We start from the raw sequence: 25,002 nt of genomic DNA, 5'->3' as shown, positions 1-25,002 counted from the left end.
TCAGGAGCATTTGGCATTTCTGTAATTCAGACACAGAATGGTATTACTAACCTGCACATGCACCATTCAGGACTGTGCCTTTATTCTGGAGCTGCATTTATCTCACTTTTGAGAGATTACACTGGTAATACAAACCCTTTTTCCCCTTTCAGATTAACTGCTGGAATGTCATATTTTAGCATTATTTATAGTGCATCATATGCTCATGTCCTTTCAAATTTATAGACAACACTTCAATTTGAAATGAAGAAAAACAAAGAAACAGCTGCAATCTTCACTGGTTAACTTTTATTCAGTATTTTCTGAAATAAGCAAGAATTTAAGACGCCCATAAGCGATCAAATACAGCCACAAAAACCCCATACTGATCCTAATTAAGAAGCACTATGAGAAATACACAATATTTCATGAAACAATACTGTACATCAACAACCTTTAGGAAACAAACAATTCAAACCATATGCTTAGTTTACTCACAATATAAAAAAACTTTAACCTTTAAAGAAAAATATAGATTCAGTCCAATTGTAGGATCCAATCCCATATCCAGTGAATTCAATGGAAGTTCTCTCATTGATTTCAATGTTTAAAGGATCATGCCCTTACTTTGCCTCAAGAGGCACTTTAATTATTATACAAGGCCTAGCCTGAATAACTATTACAAAAATGTCAAACATCAACTCAAGAGTATGTTTTAGCAACTTTCAGGAAATAATGGAGGAATAGGTTATCTATCCATGCATGGAATAAGGCAAAAGCTAATTCATTCAGATTAGGAATAATAATTTTTACTAGTTTCTTTTTCACAACACAAACATTTTAGACTTTTTTAATTAATGGATATATTATATATCATATTATGCTTCACATTTTTCCTACCTCTACTGAGAAAGCTGGCACTGACATTTCATAAAGAACTCCTCATTAATTATTGTTTTCTGTTCTGTAACAACCACAAGAAACTCATCTGGGTTTAGTAATAGTGTCTACCAAGAAAAAAGCACACACTATCATAAGCTTATAATTTATAGAGCTCAAGGTACATTAAAATGTAAATCATGAAGTTCACAAATTCTGTTTTAAAATATTTTTCCAAACTAAAAGCTGCAGAAAATTGGTTCTTAAATATTCTACAGAAAATTCTGAAGCATCTAATGGTTTAAATTACTTATGCTTTCTTCTTAAAAATATTTAAATTAGGTTAGTAGCCCATCCTTTTGAAAAATAATCCAAAAAAGATACACTAGATTACAAATCTTTTGTCTTAATCAGTGTAACCAAAGGTTTGTCATCTGGGCTGTAATCTTCATAAGCAATGGGGGTTGCATCATACATTGCAGGTCGGGATTTCTTGCCAAACCTGGAAATAAAAGAAAACTTTTGGTGACAAACAGAAACATGAATGAGTCCAAAGCAACAACACATTCATTTATGGCCTGTGATCAGGAACAAAGTCAGACAGCTTAGATAAACTCTATATACCAGAAGAAATCACAGGAAAATGAGGCAAAAATGGTCAATTATTTTTTTCTTATTGACCTGATGCAGAGAAAACAGTACAGAAATCACAGAAACAGAATTATTTTTTTAGTCATCCACACTAAGGATTTTTATGCACTTTTGACTATATTAAGCATACATTAATTTACATTGTGTACTCTGGAAAGTAAAATCCAGAAAATTCAGATTTTGAGGATAATATTTATGCCAAACCAAAATAAACTTGGTTTTTTCCCAAGACTTTTATGGGGGTTCATAATTTTCAATTTCATTCTTGCCTGTTTTCAGTTATTTAGAATTGCAGACAAAACTGAATTGGCTGGAAGCATTATGATATATGGTGAAAATTTCATTTTTCAAAATACTTCAGCTGTCCATAAGGCTACACTAGATTCATTCCCATGCATGAATGTCTGCCTTCTTCTATAGGTTATTTTAATAAATGCAGACAGGTGACATTTGCTCATCTCCATCATGATGGATAAACCTGATTTTCTACAAATGAGATAAAATTTCAAGAACTGAATGAAGGAATAAATTCATGGCATCTTACTAAAGCAGAGGCAGCACTGAATTCTGAATCACCCATGTTCACCATCACTCTCAAGGGTTTAAAGGAAATATAGAGCTTTGCAGAGGTACAAATGATGGTGAACATTCTCCAGAGATTTCAGTTGGTCTACCTGCCCTTTCTGACAGTGGAGAGCACATGGCTTGTTGCATACAGGGAAACAGGACAAAATCTGTTTTCTCCTTGAGGTCAGGGTTGACATGTGCCCCTAATTAGGGAAGGCTGAGGAAAGAGCCCAGCACACGTGCAAGTTGTGTTTATGGTCTGGTGAGCCATGGAGCTGCTCAACCACATTGCTTTGATCAGGTGTTTCAGAAGCAGCCTCTGCCCAAAGCAGCAAACAAACAGAGCTATCACCAACCTCAGAGGTTTATGTTAAAGACAGAAGTGTTAAATGCAAGCTCTGTTCAATGGGTGTGTATGTGCTAGGGTGCACAGCAGGGCTATGCTCTGTAATTGATGGCATAAAGGAACACACAAAACAATTATCAATACGATCTGCAGGAAGCGATGATTCAAGGACTAATCAATAGTGAAAAGCTGCAGGTTCTTGCTACAGAGTGTTCTGGATCAATTAACTGCCTGCTTACAACAAAAGCATATACAAACAAGTGAATAAAGATTCTTTCCAGGGCCACCAAACACAAGATTATTCCTCTAACAAAGAGTATAGACTGTGTGGGGAAATCTCGATCCTGGGAAGCACTGAGTGTGGAAAAATACTGGAGGGACACAATGGATAATAATTTTTACATTAGCTTCAATGCTATAGTGTGAACAATTATGTGTTTGGGTTGATTAACAATGTAGGAGTAGCACTGGGGAAGTTCTTCATTTAGCTTTGTAATGTCCATTCATGGGTGATGATGGTGATTTTCCAATGTGTACATCAGACACACTTACCAGTATATAACAATATTACACGTCACAAAGATATACAAAATAACAATCAGAAAATATATTTTGCAGTGAAGCATTGAACAAGAGAGACCTGTGTAGCTTGAGAAAAACTGAGGGTTCCGTGACAATTCTGAGGATAGCACATATTCATTGTAGGAATTCTTGGCAAAGTCATGTCCGCGTGTGTGACAGACGCTGCAAATCAGCTTCACATTTGGAATGGTCCAGCTCCTCCACTTTCTCAGAACAACATTGCAAGAGATGGCTAACTATAGAGTTATTAACCTCACCAACTTCACTCAAATTTTTGAGAACATTGGACAGCTGAATCCTGAGGAAATGGAAACTTCCGACTTCTGTGGGACATGCAGAAGTTCAGAGTTTACCCAGAAACAGAATTAAGAAACCAACAACATGTTGCTACTCTGCTCAAAACCAGCAACTGGCAAACTGAGTCCACAAATAAAATTTAAACAAGAGCAGTAAAAGACAGAGACCAGAAGTTTAAGAAGGGATAAAGCACATTGAGAGAACGAAGGGATTCTTTTGGATTCCACAGGAGGAGAATGAGAAGATTTATTTCCTCTGCATTATTCAGAGAAAAGGTCAGATGTGCAAGTCGAATTGTGCCTTGCTTAGAGAAATTGAGCTGTAATCCCAGAAAATTAACCCTGGCAGAGTATATATATTAAGCAATTGGTAGATGATGTGGAGACCAGAGAACATGTGCACGTGATCACACTTCTACAAAAAGGCAGCTGACAGAGATCTATGCCATTAAGAAATGAGTGCATGCTGACGCTCATCCAACTCAGAAATCTTAGAACACCACAGTGGGACACAGGCAGCTCCACAGGAATGGGGAGAATATGCAGTGGAGAGAAGCTGACCCTGCTGTGACAAGAGAACTTAATCAGAGTCTGATGAACCAGACTCTTCAATTGACACAGAGACAGGACAGATCAGCACGTGAAAATAAAAATTAAATAAACTACACTGTAAGTGGTGCATGAAGGCTTCTGATATCTGGGCACACACAGAACTAACTGCAGCATAGTCTGTCACCAGATAATTCATGAACTCAGTGTGAATGCTTTTCTAAAGTGAACCATTTTGTTTCAATAACAGATCTTGGTTCCATTTCAATGACATCTTATGGCTGCCATAGCCAGCAGCCTATTAGCCAACTATTTCATTCCACTGCTCTCTTCCAGGTTTAGAATGTATAAATTTTAACATAAAAGGGTTCTTTTTGTCTGCAAAAGGTGCTTTTTTTGTCTTTACAGTCTGTATAATGGATGCTAAAGACAACTGTGCATTTTCTGCTCAGAAAATTACCTAGTTCTGATCTGCTAACCTTAGGAACATTCCCTAGAAGTAGACATTTATTAGTAATGATCCTCAAGCACATTGGTTTTGACTTACAGCAAATACCTTGATTAGTAAAGATCAAATTATTTTTAAAAATTATTTGGAAAAAAATGCTGAGAAAGACAAACAAGTAATTTAAAAATAATTTACTGACTATGCAACAGGCATCCACAAGTCCCAGACACCTGCCACTATCAGAAACCTTCCCTTTAAAGAAAATAATCTACTAACTTTTCCCTTGGCCTCCATTTTCTAAAATTACTCGCAAATTTTGGTATCTAACTGTGAAAAGGAATTATTTTCAGAAAATGCTTAACTTTCTGTTATTTGAAAGTAGAATTCTCAGATTCAGCTATTCTGAAAATTCAGACCTTTAGATATGTAGATTTAAGAATTTATGCAAAAATAACTATAAAAGTTTTGCTCCTTTTACTGGATTGAAATGACCAAACCGGTGGTTTATATCTTTCTGAACCCAAAATATACACAACAATCTCCACAATAAACCTCCATGAATTACCCTACTTGGGAGCTCCATCTTGGACTTTTATAAGGCATCACATTCTTGGAGGCACTGAAAATTATTTGGAATTAAAACATTTCATTTGCTTTAAGTAGAAATACCTTTTCCAAGATGGGGAAACCCTCAATGGACAATAATGTAATTTCTAACTACATAATATAGATTTGAAAAATCATCATTAATCCATCCCAGTCTAAGAACTTTTTTGAAGTTGGAACACTTTGAAGAACTACTACTCAAAGCTGTGATGTGATTAACTGAGCCTGGGGGAACACCTCATCCATTTCCGCTAATTTTGATGACTTCAGCAGTGGTACAATTTAACCTATTTCATCTTCATTGAAACAGAACTGGAGCACTCAGAAAATTAATTACCAGCAATCACCAACCAACATGCACATATTTCTCCATATTAGTGCACAGAAACATGTCTCCCTCAGTTGTTTTAAGAGCATTTTAATGGTAACACACATGAATACTCTGTTGAATTTGAAGTGATCTTGATATATTGAAGAAATGGGAAAAAAGAAACACCAAAAATCCAAGTTCCACCCTATTAAGAGAGATACCAAACACAGAAGAAGCCATACTGGCTAGGAAGCAAAATGACACTGAGGATCTTGGGATGAGGAAAAGGTCTCACAGGTCACAGAAGTATGTCATTTGCCACTAGAAATGAAAAAAAGAAAACAAAACAAAACAAAAAACCACACAAGTTTCTTTTTCAGATGTGTTTACAGGAATGCCATATATAAGATGCAGGAGGTGATTACTCAGTTTATTTGGTGCACCTGAATCTTCAGACAGAGAACTACTTCCTGCTTTAGGGACCCCCTTCAAAAAAGAAAAAGAAGATAAATATAATCTGGAGTGTGTCCCAGTAAGGCAATAAGAAAGCTGACGTGATCTGGGAGGGGATACAGAAAGAATGGGCTAGTTAAGCCTAGGAAAGAAAAAAAGTTGCTTTGCTTTGTTTGTTTTTATCATATAAGAGAAGGGGGAGGGCTCAGCACCTGATATACAAGTGATAAGAACAGCAGTAAATTATCCTTCATTACAGCCTGAAGAGCAGTAAGAAAGAAGCAGCCAGGTTAATAGCAAAGAAAATCCAGGTTAAATTTTAGTAAAGCCCTTTCTAAATCTACTCAACTCCTTTGGAAGTTTTTAAACACGATTGTTGGCAGGGAGCTGGGTATATTTAATGCCATATTAGTGCCATGGCTTACACTTGAGCTTTCAAATCCTTTCTACTTCTGCTTTTGGATTATTCTGACACTCAATGCCCTGCCTTGCAAGTGCTCCATTAAATTTCAAAGTAAAAAAATTACTGTCTCTAGGAAAGCAAGTAAGAAAGGCAAATAGGAGCACAAATATGAGTGATGTGAAGAGATTCTCACTGAATAATCTGGTAAATTAGTCACAAAAATCAATGTGCCTTTCCTGTCTGATCATATTACTTGTGTATAGCAGTTAAAGAATCTTTACATCCCTAACAGATCTGACAGGCTAAGAACTCTGCATCTGTTCCACTTCACCAGTTACTCCAAATAAAGTCAGAATAACTGTGTTTTCAAGGAGTTTTGCTGTATTGTCACACCTTGTCACAGACGTATTTTATGAAACATCCTTTTGTTAGGATTTTTTCTCCTGAGAAGCTGAGAGGCCTCAGAAATGAAATGTAAAAAATAATTATCTGCTGCTGCTGTGGAATGCAACAGCTGCATCTTTGATTTGTCTCATGTGGTTGTTTTTAATTAATGGCCAATCACAGTCCAGCTGTCTCAGACTCTCTGGTCAATCACAAGATTTTATTTCCATTCCTTTCTATTCCTTGCTAGCCTTCTGATGAAATCCTTTCTTCTATTCTTTAGTGTAGTTTAGTATATAATTTTCCTTTAATATAATATATATCATAAAGTAATAAATCAGCCTTCTGAAACATGGAGTGTATCAGATTCTCATCTCTTCCCTCGTCCCTGTGAACACAACCACATGACCTCAGGTGAGAGCAGTGAGCAGGGCTGGTGCTTTCCTAGCAGAGCAGCCCGCTGGCTCTGCCACCAGCCCTTGTTTGCAGTGTGCATGGACTGAATGGCACCTGAGAACAGCTCCCAGACATCAGCACCCCAGCACGAACCTGGCGTGTCGGATGGAGGCGATGGCACTGCTGAACTCGCTGTCGATGCTCCTGCAGTTGTAGAACTCCTCGTAGGCTGGCCTGGAGGAGCCCTGGTACTCGATGCGGCTGATGCGGCAGATGCCCACGATCAGGATGATCAGCATCAGCACGAAGGCCACGCACAGCGCCCCGATGATGATGTACAGCGAGTGACGAGGCATGTTGGTCAGGCTCTCTGCCATATGCCCAGACTTCCACTGCAGATCTGCCAGTAAGAAATAAAAGGTTACCATTAATTAATAATTTATATCCGTCCTGCTGAATAGAACTACTTTAAGATATGAATTTTCAATAGGTAAGACTTTTGAAACTATGGAGATAGGTAATTTGAACTTTCCCAGGCTCTGTTACCAATACACCACCAGGCCTGACATGCTACAAATTTGAATAGCACTATGCTGAACCTTCACCCACTTTTTTCTGTTGATTTTTAAGGTCATATAGGAACACCTATCTAGTTAGATCTCCTGTGTCACCCAAGGAACAGAAAATCAAGTTATTCTTGCATTATGCTATTTTTATATTACAGGCTCTCTAAAGGCAGGCAAGTTTTATGCAAAAGCTTCTAGGAAACAACCAGTTCTCTTGTGCAGTTTGTTCCAATAGTGAAGCCTTCCACTAAAATGTGTTATTTAAGATGTACTAAACACACTTAGTTTGTAATTTGAAACACAGACTTTCTTATGCCTATCTCCACCAAACTGCAGAGACTTCAGCATTTCAAGGACAAAAAGGACACGTGATAAGGTCCTACAGTAAGGAGCCCATTATAGTCTTTTTCCAAGCATAATTTCCCTGAGATTCTCAAAGCAGACCTTAAAATAAAGCCAATCTGGAAGAGGCTTCTTGTATTTATGTATTCCAGATCTTCTATATAAATATTCCTGATCCCCAAACTATATCTATGCCAAACAGATTTTCTATCAATTGCCTATGTCCTCAGATCTGTTTCTCTCTAGCATGGATCAGAATATTTCTAATTAACCTGTACTTCCCTCCAGGGTTCATTTTTGGCAGCCTATGGTCTCATATTATTTCAAAACAGGAACAGACTTGAATCATCCTGACTACAGAAATGTAGCACTCTGCAAAAGTTATTTCTAGCAGGTGCCTGTTCCTTTTTCAAATGTACTTCTGCTTTGCCCTGATTTAGAATCTCCCTTTCCTCAATCACAAACAGGCTGGGAACAGGGCTTCCAAGCACATGCTTTGGGAGGTTAAGATATTCTCAGAAGCCACCTCTCAAAGATGCTGATGATGGCAGATAATTCAAGCACCTGAGTTGAAATCTCCAGTTCAGCAGCAGTGGATAAAATCTCAATCTACAGCAGAAATACAGGGAGTGTACAAGGACAGGAAAAGAAATCTGTTTTAGAGGCAGGTGGTGAGAAAGGCCAAAGCTGTAACATGTGGGATTCAGCTGGGCAGAGTTTGGAGAAATGGCTGCTCTTTGTCACAATAGTGAAAGTTGTCCTGGAGCACCTCCCAGCTCAGGGGTGCTCAGACTTTGTCCACAAATGGGAGCTGAGCTTAAGGACTGGCTGTTCATTTCTCTTATCTTCTTCAGAGGTCAGTAAAGTTTTGATCAGCCTGAATCATTCAGTGATTTAATGTTTCTAAAGCACTGTAACTGCAGTTTGCCCAGTCAGGATATGAGGGAGGGAATACAGCTGTGCTCTGTGCAGTTTGGGATGGGCTTCTATTTCTGTTCTGCAGCACATCTGTCACACACAGTGGTTTCTGTCAGGCTGTCAGACTAGATCTGAATTCAGCCTAATGTCTGCAGATATATGGCAAGACATTTCTGATTTAGATTCCACGTCTTCCATTTCTGGATGACAAAGATGAGAAAAATTTCTTCCCTTTTTCCTCACCGTATCAAAATATAAAGATTAATATCTTGTACTCCAGAGATTAGAAATAGCATATGACAGCTCAAAATAACAGCATTTTGAGTTGTTGTATTAAAGTTCATAAAATTAATTAGGAATAAGATTTCAATGCACACGATGGTCTGTACTAGAAATTCTTCATAATGTCAGTTTTCAAGTAACCACACGCTTTGGCATACCTCAGTGACTACATTAATAATTACAAATGTGGCAAAGGTAAGGATATTAACAAATAACCAGCAGGCATTAGAGAATTCAAATGAGACATTTGTAAGCATTTTAACAGTGAATGCTCCATTAACTGTTTAGGCAAATGCATTTCATTTTGAAATAAAGAATATCCTCTTTATAATTAGGACCAATTTAATCCTATTTAATTGGAATTGCTAATACTGGTAAGGATCATAAGATGATATTAAAAAATATCACAATTCATCCAGGCAAGGTACATCTTATCTAGTTTGTTGAATATACAGCACTTGGAAATTAAAAAGAACAGTCTGACAAGAAGATAACCCTGAAATCCTGTTAAAGTAGTCACTTCAAGCAGCTAAACCAGCTGGTGAAAAAACTATAAATAGGGTGGTTCTACAAAAAAGATTAAGTAGCAATAGTCTCCTTCATGGTCAGTAACAGAAAATCTCAAAGGATAAAATGTGATTTATTTAGTCAAATGCCACTCAAACACCAACGTCTTGATAAGTCTGACTTTGTGTCTTTTTCTAGCATTCAAAGGCATGGGCCAATACAAAGTCAGTATGCAGTGTTTAAATTTAATTTCCATCACATTACTACCGTTATGTACAAACTGCTGAAATATAATAAATATGGCAAAGAGAACTGTAAAGATGAACAGAAGCACATTTACTAATAGATTCAAACTTTAGAGCTCAAAGAATTCCACTGCACCATTGTCTCAAGTCTCCATTGTCATTGTCTCCAGTGAGTTCAGAAGTGCTGCACCTGTTTATAAAAGAGCTGGATATGGCCTATCTAGAGATGATTAGAATTAAGTTCCCATCAGCTCATTAATTCACAGCTCATTCACAGTGAGCACAAAGATCTTCACATGGCTATTTCATACATTCTGCCTCTCCTGGACTCTCCACTGTGCCATAAGGATGCCCTTACAGTGAAGTTTCTCTTTAAAATGAGAAAGAAGCCCACACTGAAGCTGTTCCTCCCAGCGGAACCTCTCTTAAGACTTACTGAATGCTTTGGAAATATTTGGTCTTGGACTCCTTCTTCTATCTAACAAATTTGATGGAAATTAGCCTATGGCTGGAATAGTTATTCCTGAAAAAGTTGTTAAATGCCTGCATACGCAAATTACAGAACAATTACACCAGTTTCCTTAGGTAAGCAAGTTCCAAGTTGTTTTGCTGAGACATCACTAGAGCTGCAGGTGCTCAGAAGTCAATACAAGCCTGCTAGGAATGTGCTTATACTGCTATGGAACACACTTGATCCAAAGTGTGCAGGGAGGCTGTGAAGCATGAGCACAATTAAAATGCAAACTGAGTGCCCAGCTCTGAGACAGCATCCCTCACAATCCAGTCTGACACATCTCAAAGCAGGGTGCCCAGAAAAAGAAGTTTTTAATTTTCACAACCACTTTTGAAATGCTATGGCCAAAAATAAAATTAATTTACCATTATTGTGTTCATTTATGTATGATTCAGAGTATTTGTGCAGATAGGTATTTAGAGATAAAGAAAAAGTTCCTTTAATATAACTTACATTTTTTAGAAATGCTTAGAGAACTCCAACACTTACGTATTTCACAGTTTGCACCGACCCATCCATGAGGACAATGACAGGTGTAACCACCAGGCTGATCTATGCAAGTTCCAGCATGGTGACATGGGTTGCTGTCACAGTCATTTACATCAATTTCACAGTCTTCACCTTACATAGGGAAAAAAAACCAAAACCAAAATTATGTATGACAGGTGCCTGATGTAGCAGTACATCCTCAGTCATTTAACTTCTCTCTTGCTGCAAAACTCCTTATAGTGCAATACATCTCTATTCTCAGAACATCAAAAGGATTCCAAGAAGGAAGTATTATCCTTATTCAACCAGGTGAAAATAAAGCCTGAGGACTAAGGGACTTGACTAACCTCACAGAGACTCTCATTTCTCTAAATATAATTTCCATCCCAAGAAAATGTGGTACAACAGACGATCATGGATATTCTGTTATGCTATGCAATAATGTAGATAATCAGTGCCTGAGAAACTGACAGGGTACAATGGAAAGCTAATTCTTTTCCAAATAATGTCCTTTAACTAGAAGAGATCAAAAAGCACAATTTGACCTATAAACCAGCTATTAATGGGTTTACCCATTACTCTCACATTGGATATTACCTTACATAACTAACAGAACATCAGATTGTAAATTATCTTGACATCAGATATTTGGATTATGCCAATCACATCAGTCTAAGTACAAGGCCAAAAGATTAAATGAGTTTCTTACCAGTACTCTGAAAGTGTAAATTGATTCATAACAAGTACTTTAGAGCTTTCAGCAGTTGCTTATTAAGATAATGGAATAAGAGGTTTCTTGAGCACACAGAAACTAAGGTCCCTGTTAAAAGATTTTTCATTTTCAACAGTGTCCAATTAGTATATTGGGTTACCTGGAAATCTTCAAAATACTATTTTTAAAATGCAGTCTAGTCTCAAGTAGCAAGGTCATAAGCCGTGTTAAATAGCTGTTAGCTTTGTGAAGTCACTTTAGTAACAGGCCTTTTTTGCTACAAAGTTCAAAGCAGATGTAAGTATTATGAAAAGCTCTTTTCATTGTCACTAGACTGCTCACAATACAGCAAAGCTCACATTGGTTCATTTCTTGAAGAGACACAGTCTTACTTGGTATATGTCTTCCTCTAGACACAGTGAACAATGATAGCTAGGTGTTCTGTTTAACACACAAATCACTTGCCTGCATATCCAGGTGCACAAATGCATGTAGCATTCAGACCTTCACTGTCACAAGTGCCACCGTTCTGGCAGTTGATGTTAACACAAGGATCTTTGTATAATTCACAGTGCCTTCCTGAAAAGGAAAAATCAGTAATTGCCATTGACATGACTGATACTGGCAGCATGGAATCAGTACATGTGATAACTTGACTGCACCTGGATGAGTGTGAAGACTCCACACCTGTCATTCTGGGCTAATGATGCCATAGCAGTAAAGCCACATGGTTTATGCTGGCTAAACTTTTTACACACATGCCTCCTCTCTGCTCTTCCCACAGGCTGTGGGCTAGGAGAGACAGGGCAATTTCTGCTTAGAACTATTGGGTCTATGAAAAACCACGTAATGAAGCATAAACAGATCAGTTATCTAAAATTCTTCAGTAACATGTCAACAATAATTGTCTTGACTAAGAATTTTATGTAATAACTTATTAAATAACACAGATAAGCATTCAGATGCCTCTCATTACTTGTTGCTGGAAATGAGGAATATTACTAAGGTAATAAAAAAAAGAAATTCAAATGTATAATTAAAAATATATAACTGGATGGCTCTACCTCATGCCACTCTTTCATGCCCATTGTAGGCCTTGTGAATCCAGCAGGTTTGCCCTGGAGAAGACAGGGCAAGCTGCAGCTGGCATACAAAACATGTAACACAGCATATTCCCACCTAGGGACCAGGAGAGAGAATCTAATGCCAGTGCTGCATGCGTTATTTCTTGGGGTCTACTGTTCAGATAAAACATATGGGGCCACTGAACTCCCCAAGTACTGCAATGATGGGAGCTCAGTGATCAGCAGAAGCAGCCTCCAGGATCAGGTGCCCCCTGCTTTCATTTCCAGCACGATGTGCTGTGCACACAGTGCTTGCAGCTCCACCAACAGGTGGGGTAAGAAGAAAAGATGAATATTATGGTGAACATTATGATTAAGTGCTGCTTATACTGTCATGAAAAGCTGAGGGTCATTTCCTCACCAGACCTCTAAAATGATGAATTCTTCATCTATAGTTAAAGAGCAGTGCAATCACCAGTATGAAACACACATTTAGCCTCAAGCAGCTGTTAACTGAGCGTTACTTATCAGCACAGATAAGGATTGATATGCTTAATGAGAAAATGCTAGAGCAATGTTCCTTAAAACACAGTCATTCTGTGTAGAATATTTATTTATTTATAATCCTAATAGCATATAAAATTACATTCAAAATGTCCTCAACAATTCAACACAGAATACACTAAAAAAGTATCACTTTAGCCTTCCCCACAGGATTTGTCACAGACCACTGATATGTGCTAATTTGTTTAGAGCTGAAATCTGTTGCGAGAGAAAAGATTTTGTATACCCAAACAAACGCTATTCTCATCTATTTTATAAACTACTTCAAAAATGCCAAAGCTGGATTCCATTTGAACACAGATCTAAGAATAGCTGCAGTTAACATGGAAAAGCAGCCGCAGACCTACTACTCTCTCTGGGCTTTACAGTCCTCTCAATGAACAATGAAGATAAAGCTTTTATTTCTACTCCTTTGTGCTAATCTATTTCAAATACTAATATTTTATTATTATGTTTTAGCTCACTTCACTAGAGAAAATAAAAAATAATTTGAAAGCTCTCTGTGTAAAGGCTCCAACAACAACTGATGAAAAAGTCTATTTAACAGTTATGGGTTTTTTAAAATCTCATCACTTTCTAACATATCATAAAAACAGCAGAAAAAACTACACCTGAGAAGAACAGAGAAAAATCCTACTGTGCCCAGACCAGGACATGCATTATTCACAGAGGAGCTAAATTTTAACTATTAATTTGAATAAAGATTAAGGGATCAGGATCAATACTGAATTTTGTCTCTGTTAATTTTACATGAGGGATATATTTCTGCTCAGGATATGGTATCTCTGTAGCAGAACCTGCCACAAAAACTGCAGAGAACACTTGCAAAGCCCAGCCTACCTTCGTACTCAGCAAGGCACATGCACTCGTAGCTGTTGACGAGGTCTCTGCAGGTGGCTCCGTTCTGGCAGGGTGCAGAGAGGCATTCATTGTATTCCTCCTCACAGTAAAGGCCATGGTAACCTAAATCACATGAAGGGGAAACAAAAATAGTTATGGAACACTTTGCAGTAAAAATTAACTATTAGGCGACTATAGGCCATGGGCAGATGCTTGTTTATTTAAATATACTGTGCAAACTGATATTTGTTAAGACACTGATTTTAAAGGCATCTGTTCCCCAGGTGAAAATTACCAAGAAATTATTAGAAGCATAGTATTCTGAGAGAATTCCTAGCTCCTGTGATAAACCATAATGAGGTGTAAGGATGGAGGGTGGTGGCAGAGGTCAGAGGCAGGAATGTGAATACCCATACTCAGATTGTTAAAAGAAATACAGGATATTGACTATCTCCCAGCTCCTTTGGATCCTTGCATCAAAGCCACTGTTCATCAAAGAGGTGATAATTGTATAACAGTAGTTAGAATGATTACATGTTTTAGCATTAATGCTGTACAATGTCAAAGCACTGCAGAAGCATTATGGTACTTTCATCTTTACAGTATTTCCAAGCCATAGGCAGGTACTATGGGCTGATTAAGTAAACATAGAAAGCAGAAGCAGAGAAAAGCTACATGGCCTGTTAACAGCCACAGAGTAATTTGTACTATGAGATAAGAAAGAAGGAGTTAATCCACATGAAAACAGCACCTTTTTTATTACTTAGTGTGCCACACAATCATTAGCCCTAACAGTAGTTGAAATTACAGACCTAGAGTAGTCTATGATATAATACCAGGCACTGGAACTGTGTTCATGTGCTTATAAAAGCTTGATTTCCTCTTTATACTTATAAGAAAATTAAATTAATGAACATACAATGAATAAATATGCAGTGGGCATGAATACAGGTTCCAGTAAAAAGGCCTAAAATATGAAGTGTAGATTCTTCAGTGTGATTTTACTTCTTAAAGTAATCTCTAGTTAGTAGCAAAAGTCAGATATGAAAGGAGGGTATCTTTCATGAACACAGAACCAAAAAGGGGCATATTCTCTTAGTAAGTCACAATCAATCTGTATTCAGCATCCTGGTCTAAATATTCCCCAAAATTCTCAAAAAATAATAGAAAATAGGATAAATGCTGCCTTCAGACAATATTTGCATTTACCCTCTCCCTCCCTATTATGGATAATTCAAAACAAAATTTTTTGAAGATACAACTGTTGGTACTAGTCAAGATAGATAGACAATACCATCCATTACAATTCTCAAAAAAATTGCCTTTTCATAGGAAATAGTTGGGCTAGTAAGGTATTAAGAAACATTTCAGAACCACTTTCTCCAAAGCTGCCAGCCAGGCAATAAAGAATTAATTATGCTAAATGTTATGGGTTTTCTTGCTAGCCTACAATGAAGTTTATCTAGTTTATGAGTATATGAAATATTCTTATGTAGTGAGATCTGTAGCCAACACATAAAAACCAGCAAAATCAGATGGGAGAATCAGTCAGAAAAACAGATGGGAATTCCCAGTGTTTAACACCGATGTAACGAGATACTCTCAGAAAAAATGTTTCCCACTTCTCACCTTTCCAAGAGAACGAAGGGAATTTGTGACTAAATAGCTGTCTGGTTTCCAAAATCGATATGAACGATGGTATCACCTCCTCAGTGCAGCCTGCCCACGCTGCCAGACACTGCACTCAGCCAGGGAAAGATGTTTCCTCTCTCCACGAGAGGGCAGGTCTCACCCACACACAATTTCACCCTCCCATCCTCACCCTAGGGCCAGCAGCCTCCTCCTGCTGGAACTGCTGGGATGGAGAACATTCCAGTGTGGGACCACCTGAGGGAAAGGCTTGCTTCTCCTCAGGGAGATAAGAGCCACCTTGTCATTCCTAACGAGCATTTCTCCTCGTATTAGTGCTTCTAAATTATACTGATACAAAAACCCTGTAGTACACTGAATTCATACAGATATCTTCAAAAAGACAAAAGACTACATAAATAATTTATACATTTTTGTTGAAGAATTTAAATTGAAACAGGAGCATTTTTCATAAATGACTTCAGAGTAATGGATTCTAGTGTAGCTGCTTCCTCTCCTTCTAGCAGTGTTGTGATTCTGCTGCTTTTTATGTTCCCAGCCAATGCCAAATGCAGCTCCTTGCATCTTTTGTGGTGTGCAATATTTCTGTGGATGCACTCAGAAAGAAAGAAAATATACCTACATTAACAACACTTCTCCAGCTACTGTGCCCTGAACAGGATAAAAAAAAACCCACAGGAGGATTTGCAGCTTCAAAAAAGGGCAACTTTTCCAGGCCACATGAAATTGGAAAAATCTTTAGTAATAGAATCTTCATGAACTCAAGCAGAACCTGAAAATGAAGGTTTAATTCTGATGTGCTATCTTCAGAGGCTGAGGAATGGACAGGGAGTCTAAAAAACCCTAAAATAGAGATGTCCCTATGTAACCCCTTTTCCCTCTATGTGGCCATCCCACTGGTACTGCCCACTGCTACTGGGCTTTACAAAAGCAGAAACAGATCTGTTGCCATTCTTCTCTTGATCCCCAAATTCTTCTTCCTCTTTCTTCAGCAACTGGAAGGCTGCCTCGAAGAGAGCACGTTATTTTCCTGATAGAAATAAAATCTCATATCTTTTTAACATATAATAAAAACAGCAGAAAAAACTACACCTGAGAAGAACAGAGAAAAATCCATTTGTGCCCAGGTATGGCCTTCAATTACATGTTGAACTGCATTGTCTTTGTACATGGCTGTTAAAAACAGCAGAGGAGAAAATGGGAAAGGGAGCCCACAATCTGTGTCACACAGGCTGATGAGGAGAAGACATGGGGGTTGTCAAAGCCTTCAAGAGCAAAAGATACAGCAGAATAATCTCAAGAATGTCTGCACTGTCAGGTTAACAAAAGAAAGGCAAAAGCTTACTCTTCCTTTAGGAATCAATAAAGAACAAAGCTGAAATCTTTTGAGCCATTTTAGACACGAACCCCTCAAGAGTGACTCCCTGGGCTTATCCATACTTAACATTTCACCCAATCAAGGCAGCAGAACATAAATCCCATCTTTATGGGAAGGCCTGATGGGGTACAATGCAAGCCAGCTCTATTGTGCAGGGAACAGCATCAGTTCACATTTATGGCTGTTGAGTACCACAGAGCTGCATGTTATATAGCCAGGAAATAAATGTGCTCACTTAAATCTGAGCTTATACAGCAATTAAATAAGAGAGAAGAATACTCCAGGTGGCAGGAAGGTAGGAAGCCAGGCTCACCAGCCATGGTCAGATTGCACGGAATGTTGTCTTAATGTAGAAGTGGGAACAAGATGAGGAAACAGAAGCAATAATGGGCTCGGAGACAGTCAGGAACTGGAATTAACTTGAAGTCACTTCTTCCAGAGCTCACATGCCTGCCCCAGTTACAAAATGTGGGAAGGGAAAAGACACAGAAAAGAAAAATTGCAACTGCTTCAAGACAAATCTTGCTCTGGCCTCTGCAAAGGCACTAAAATTAACTTATGCTCCTAGAACTATCTATTAAGCTGCATGAGCAGTAAAATCAAGGGAACATACTCCATGGTACTACTTCTGAAGTTGCAGTCACTTTTTATACCCTGCAGCACTTTTTCTGAAACTCCTCTCTTTTTTTTTCCCAAATGTTCTATATATGCCATCATATATATCTATATGGAGGACAGGTGTTAATGTCTGTACATGTGCTGTGCAGTTTCAAAATCTGTGTCTTTAAAAAACCCAAATCCAAAACATTACTGTGATATTAAGCCATGCAATTTCTAGCTATATTTCTCCACTTAGGACTAGACAAAACTAAAAATACTATATTAAATATTTGCACTGGAAATTTATAATGGTGGCTGTATTAAAACAATTGCATATAAAGAGTAAAAAGGTTTATCAGGAGGAAGAAACTGGTTGGGGAGCCAGAGACTAAATAAACATTCCACAAAAGACACAAAGGGTTCCCACTAGTTTCACCAACCAGACTTAAGATGAGAAGCCAGGAAAAGAGCACAGGAACTTTTATTAGAATTAATTCTTTAATATGAGGTAAGAAGTAAAACATGAAACAACCTCTGTATCTAATGTACAAACATTAAGTATTTCGTTGTTACCTGTAAAGGGTGAGGTGATAAGTGCTAATAATTAGGGTGTGTAAGCATAGAAATACAGATTTGAGGTAAGGTTTCATGTGCAATTGAAAAATCACACACACAGTACAAAGCAGGTGTGGTTGCATAGGCTTGGGAGTTCCACAGAGCCCCTCAGCAGACATTTGAAGCATGTTCAACTTGGAAATAACTTATACACTTTTCCTTCCACTCTGAAAATAGGAACATTCAAAATATTAGACTGCTTTGCAAGTTAGCTTATACAAATTAGCTTTCCTCTACAAGCTATTAGATGAAAGCCCACAATGAAATCCAGCACACACAAACAAAATTAGTAGCAAATGTCTGGTTGTTCATGTTCTGCAAATTGTGCAGCTATGCAAGTATAACCACTATCATTCATCATTCTTCAATCTGTACACTGGCCAAAGAAACAAAGAAGTCAATCTGCCTACCAAGCAAGGAGACTTGCACAGACCTTGGACTAATTGGAACAATTTAAAATTCCTCTCTTGTTTAATTTTTGAGACAGAAGTTCCACAGATGAAAATCCAAAATCCAACTGATACTGTAAAACAGTGCTTAAAGGAAGGACAGTGTTCAGGTCACACATATAAGCAAAACTCTTAGGCACTTTATTTCTGTATTAGAAAATTATATCCTCTGTCAAATACTTAAAAAAAAAAAAAGACTACAGCATCCTAGAGCTGAACACAAAATTTAAGTGATAGATTCCAAATTCATAAAACTGTTTTTCAGACATGTCAGATAATCAATACAGAAGAGAATTCTAAAATGCCATTTAACAGCCTTTCCATTAAAATACCTAAAAAAAAAATTACATGTAGGAATTCAGGGATATGTCTGAAAGCCTCCTGCACAAAGAAGCCAATGGTCTGGAAGCAGGCACAGATGCTGAGAGCCTGCAAGTCAGAAAGCCTCAAGGTCACAAGGCAGAGACCATTTCTTTCCTGGCAATATCTTTATTATTAACCCTTGATAACGCTTCTAAACTGTACCCAAATTTTATTCCTTCACTTTATAAGTAATGTAACAGATACTGTCAAGGTCTCTTCAGGCCAAACTGTAAATAGAATCCAGCTTCTTAATATCCCAGAGACAAAACCACATTACTCACCCCCTCTATCAAACTGCTTTTTGATAGACATACCAAAAAATGTATTAGGCTATGATTTGCAGTCATTAATTTGGGTTTTTTTAGGAATTGCAACATAGGAATCCTCAAGTCTAATTGCTCTTACCTGCCTTACACTCAATAATTATCCAAACCAAGGGCAAAGTGTAAGTCACAGTGCCTCCTACATGATGATCTACACTGAAGTTGACTGCCACTTGTCTACTATCCTTTTAAGTCATGGGAAAAATATCTGAAAATAATTGATTAAAATTCTGCTGCTCTGAGTTAATAAAAGATCATAATGGTATGTTCATAATAATGAAAAGGCATAAAAGGTATAAAAGCAAGATATATTCTGTCTATCCCTATCTTGATGCCACTTAGGTGCAGTTCTTAAATGACCTTCTGAAATAAGTTACCCAAGTTTTCAAACTATTGACAGATTAATGATGAGCTCACTTAATTTTGCCTCTAGTTTCACCTCTATGTGAAGCAAGTAATGTTATTTTTAAAAGTGAAGTTTACAGCACCCTACAAAATGTTTGGAAAAAATAAATCTTTCTTTTTTTAATACATGGAGCAACACAAAAGAGTTTAACTAAATAAATGCCACATACGGTCCTGGATGCCACCTCTAAGGCTCCTTATCTGTAACTTTAAAAAGCATAAGTATTGTTCAAATAAAAATAAGTTTTCATAACATGAAAGTTCTAAGATTACTTTTAAGTCCTGAGAGAGACAGAATAATTTTGAAAAAGCCAAACTATGGAATTCTAATCAGGTTTATGTGACAAAGTTCTGAAAAAAGCTTTTATTTGACTGAGAATATTTGACTAGCTTTTCTTTGTTTGAACTACAGGCAAAGAACTTGCTGAGGAAGATTAAAACTTCCCAGGAAAGATAAATATCTAGGTTTTCCTACTATTAATGACAAGTGCTGTCAACAAATGCATTATAACATTACTGTGGTATTGTCAGCATTTCACTTTCATACTTTTCTCCTTTATAAAAGAGTATGTAATTTAACTATAAATCTGTCAACTCCAACAACAAATTTCCATAGCTTCTGGTAATTTGTGAATTCCTCCCGAAATATTTCCGATGGTTCCTTTCATGTCTCTAAACAGCAGATAAATTCTGACACCACCTAAAAATGCTGAATAAGTTAATTTCATTACAAAATCCCCATATTCATAAATATCCATAAATAGATTGGTGGGATACATGCACATCCTGAAAACAGAGATGGAAGAGATGAAGAATCATGACTGGTTTCTCAGAAAACAAGGAAAAGCAGCAGAAAGAAGGTATTCCTCTGAAAGGAGTGTAGAACAATGTGAATGTCACAGCAGAGCTACTAACTATCAAATGTCACTCCTTAGTTTATCCCTTGTACACTGGAAATTAGTTTTATCCTTAATTTCTTCAGTTTTCAAGTTTATAGCTTCATGGGAACAGACTAAAAAAAAAAGATGCCAAAATTATTCAAGTGAAAAGAAAGATTGATGCTCACTCTGTAAGTGCTCAAGCAGCAGTGGATGTGTAGCTCTGGTTATCAGACATTTTAACTGCTACTTCACCTCTAATTAGCATTGCTAACATGAAGAAAGGGGGCTATAAGCACCCCAATATCCTGTTATGTTGGTACAAGGATGAAAAAAATCTGGAGCTAAACCAGTTGCTACAGAGACCCCATGAATGTCAGGCTGTGCTGCCAAACAGCTCCCAGCTGTCTCCTCACTGGACTCACCTGAGCAGCCCTGCTGGATCTCCTCTAGAGAGACAATTTGTGTAAACATTCACAGCAGAACTCAACCCTTTGAAATAGCCAATATTTTTCCTTCTCTACCTTTGTTCAGCTGCCTTGTCTGTTTTTCCCAAATGATCTGTGTCAAATTTTCCATTCTTTCTACCAAATTTTCTAATTCCAACAGTGCTGATGCCTCGCCTTGGAAAGATTTATACTGCAGACTACAGTTTTGTAATACAGCTGTAGAGCTCACTCAAGCCATATGGATCTCAGTGGGTATTTCAGTGCTCACTCTGCAATTTTTGGTTTCCCAAGTGCAATGTGTAGATTCCTATCACTGCTCTAAACAGACAGAACATCTGCTCAATCTGTTTTATAGACTGAGAAGAAAAGGAAGTAATTTTAAGCTATATATGGAACCTACATATAAAAATATTAGAAGATTTCCAGAGGATGTAACTTGGTACAAACCAGGGATACAGAGGCATCTGTAGCTGGTTCCAACGCTGCGACAAATGCCATGTGCACACGGGTTCAGAGCACAGAAATCGATCAGCTGAGCACACGTGGGTCCTGTAAACCCAGGACTACAGCTGCAGGAGAAGGCAAGTCTGTCTGCATAGCAGGTTCCGTTGTTCTGGCAGGGAGATGATGCACAGGGGTCAATTTTGTCCTCACAAGTGGTTCCTAAAAACCCTAAAAGAAATAAATGGGTTTGGTAAGTAAGCATCCTGGTATGCATACAATTTTAAGAACTAAAGCAAGTCAAATGTAAGCCACAGAGAGATCTAGATTCCTTTCTTTTTTAATTCTATGAATATTATAAAAATACAGACTTTTTACACCATAAACTCTAATTTTGCCTGTTAACAGTCTCTGAAAAGAGATGCTTCAGCTAATATCATATTATAAATGATTAAGGCAGGGAACTGCAAAAATATTTTCTGAAACCAACAGCGCTTATCTGCTTTCTGAGTGAATCTGGCTTGAAAAGTAGAGGAGATTTTCTAAAGATCAGGAGCTGGCTAGCCTAAAAAAAAGGAAAAAAAAAGGCCAAACTGACCTATTTTTCCTCTGTTAATGTGTATGTAAAATCTAACAACCTCTTAAACATACATGCATTCACCGAGTTTCAATAATTGAAATATCTTTTAGAAGAACAAACTTCTCATTAGCAGGAGAGACAATGATTAATTAAAGCAACACCATGCAAAAACAGAAGGAAAAGGATATTCTTGCAAGGGAACTTTTAATCAGATATAGGGAAGAAGGTTTTATAGGTTTTAATAAATTACAGTAACAGCATCTTGTATCTATACATACACATACATCATGGATGTAGTAACACAATGTATGGTTACTGTATCCTAAAGTGAGAAAAGCATATTCAAATTCTAGAACCCTTCCAAATAACAGAACCAACTGTCCTTTCCATTCGATTATATATCTTTTAATAAGTATTTGGTCCTTTTGTACAGACCATCACTTTTCAGGCTTAAAATTCCCTGGAATACTTTACATTGTAAAAAGCTCATAATATTACAGTAGAATAATGAGCAAAGGTGAGTAACCCACACAGAGCACCCTACAGAGATCTACTTACAGAGTTAACACAAGTTATATCAATGGAACTAAGAAAACATGGGGAGGCCACAATTGCTCTGTGAGTGCCAGGGGTTTTGGATTTTTTTGGTCACAACTGGCAGCAAGATTTCACAGGTGTCTTCAAAACATTAGGTTCTGGAAAAACCACTTTCAATGCTGCATCTCCCTTAGATATCCATAAGTCTTACATCAGAATTATGGAATGGAAAGTATGGAAAAAATAATGTAATTTACAAAAAAAAAAAAAGGTAGCTTTTAAGATGGAAAGAAAAGAAATAACCTACAGATTGGATTTTAAGTTTTGTCATACAAACTCTGCAACAGACCAGGAGAGAAAATCAGGTCTGGCAGGGCACAGATGAAGAACAGGCAAAGCCTTCTGTCCTCCCCATGTTGCTGTAGCTTCAATTCCTTCATGGGCTTTGTCAGGACCACCTGCTCAGCAGTGCTGAACAGAGAGAGCCTAAAAGATAACTAAACCATCAGAAACTGCAAAGAACAGAAACCCCAAGAGCAAGGATGTAATTCCAGCAATGGTTCACTAGCAAATTAACAAAGCCTGGACTGTTGTAATAAAATCTTGGTCAGATTTAAAAGAATCTGCAAGGACTTTTAACTATTACCAGAAGGAGATCAGCCAGTGAGTCCAGTGAAATCTCTCAAGTAACTCTGAAACCAGATTACCAAGGTTTAAGGAGACCTGAGGTCACACAATGACACTAATACAACCTTTGCAGTAATCTTCCCTGCAAAGAGGAGGTTACTGGCAGATGGCTAATGTTTCAAGTGACAAAGCACTTCAAGAACATATGCAGGTTTAAAATACACCAAAACATGTTGCCCTTGTGCTATCTTTGACTGCACTGTGAAATGCGTTTAGGTGATTCTGGAAGTTCAAATCTCAAGCATGAGTCAAATATTTGAAAATACTCAAAGCAGAAAATATGGAAATCTATTATTCTGGCATTTCTGAATGTACACTTAAATCCATACTAGTCTAATTGTTGAAAGCAAATAATGCAAGTAACAACTATAAAAATCAAATTCAGAGGTGTATTGACTGAAAACAACGAAATTCCAGAAGGAAAAAACCATAATTGTTTATGTGCAGAAAAATATCCCCTGAACTGCTCTTCAACCAGCTAACAGGGACCCACCCCTGCCTGAAGGTCATTGCTGGCATAAAAGGGACATGAAATGCAAAGTGTAGTGTAATTTGAAAGAAGTGAATACAAAATCTACCAAGGAATAACACAGAAGGTAAAGGGGAAAGGCAATAATGGAAAATATTTATACTGGTAAAACCCACAGTACAATGCCTGTGCTTACATGGATGGTAATTTGGCTACTTGTCAGGAAGTACAACAGAGATATACTTTATAAATTTATAAAGATATGCTTTATAAATGGCTACAGACCTCCAGTGCAGTGACAGAAACTAGATCAGATTTCAGAGACAGGTTCTGAATAAATCCGAATTTCTCACCACAGTGGGATTTTAATTATTTGGCTACTGAAAGCAAAAGAATCATGTGCAAGTCAAGGAAGTCAAACATTTTCTGAAGACACCACAGAACTGCCTTTTATACAGCTTGTAGAACAACTAACTTGTCTGAATGTTACACTAGACCCAATTCCAATAATTACAAGTATGTGAAAAATTAGGCCTGTGAATTGCAAGGGCTCAGGACTACAAAACTTTTAACTTCAAAATGCAGGGATAAGCACTAAAAGAAATACAAGCAATTTATTATTTTCCCTATAGAAATTTGAATTGTAAGGAAATAGAAATACATGGTATTTCATCAGAATTCTGTAGAGAGAAAAAAGTTACTAATCAGAAGGATCAAGAAACCATTAAAACGCTGTAAGATTTTGATTGAAATTCACTCTAGCTAAGTCTTTCTTGATGAAGATGAATAGAGGCTAAACCCATTCAAGCATTAAGGAGAAGTCTATTAAAAATAGGAGCAATTTGGGAAGATGCCAGGTAAAAACATTAGATTAGTGGAAAGTACCAGAAACTAAACAGCCATAAAAAATTTTAATTAACAACAAAATGTTCTTCAGGTAAATTAAACTCTCTTATGGTAATATGAAAAATTCTGCATTTTGATCACCAGTAACCTTGGGAAATCTTCTATATGCAACAGCTGTGTGGCCCAGTTTCCTGTGATCAAGATTGTAAATGGGTTTATTCTATGTAAACCTAAAGAAGTTAGAATGACATCTGCAAGATGTCCTAGAGAAAAAGGCTTTTACATGAACGATGAAGCAGAGAAAATAGTGAAAACCTTGAAACCTAAACTACTTTAAGTCCCAGAAAATAATTTCTGTTCTCTCAGTCAATTAAGATTCATGGTGACAATGTGCATTTTCTGGCTGCTATTGCAAATCAACACGTATGAATCACAACTTA

The 25,002-nt window shown here is 37.3% G+C and overlaps 1 protein-coding gene across 1 annotated transcript in view; it reads right to left on the bottom strand.

The window, feature by feature from the left end:
* Positions 1 to 268: 268 nt before the first annotated feature.
* The window catches only part of DNER (delta/notch like EGF repeat containing), a 107,423-nt gene continuing 82,689 nt past the window's right edge, over positions 269 to 25,002 (bottom strand). The window contains exons 8-13 of the mRNA XM_059479705.1: positions 21,450 to 21,674; positions 13,893 to 14,015; positions 11,890 to 12,003; positions 10,713 to 10,844; positions 7,003 to 7,249; positions 269 to 1,360 (exon numbers count right to left, since the gene is read on the bottom strand). Of these exons, the coding sequence (XP_059335688.1) occupies positions 1,249 to 1,360; positions 7,003 to 7,249; positions 10,713 to 10,844; positions 11,890 to 12,003; positions 13,893 to 14,015; positions 21,450 to 21,674 (953 nt within the window). The 3' untranslated portion in view covers positions 269 to 1,248. The remainder of the gene's footprint in view (positions 1,361 to 7,002; positions 7,250 to 10,712; positions 10,845 to 11,889; positions 12,004 to 13,892; positions 14,016 to 21,449; positions 21,675 to 25,002) is intronic.

Source organism: Ammospiza nelsoni, chromosome 10, assembly GCF_027579445.1.
Source record: "Ammospiza nelsoni isolate bAmmNel1 chromosome 10, bAmmNel1.pri, whole genome shotgun sequence".
NCBI lineage: Eukaryota > Metazoa > Chordata > Aves > Passeriformes > Passerellidae > Ammospiza > Ammospiza nelsoni.
This window is presented reverse-complemented; position numbering and strand designations above follow the sequence as displayed.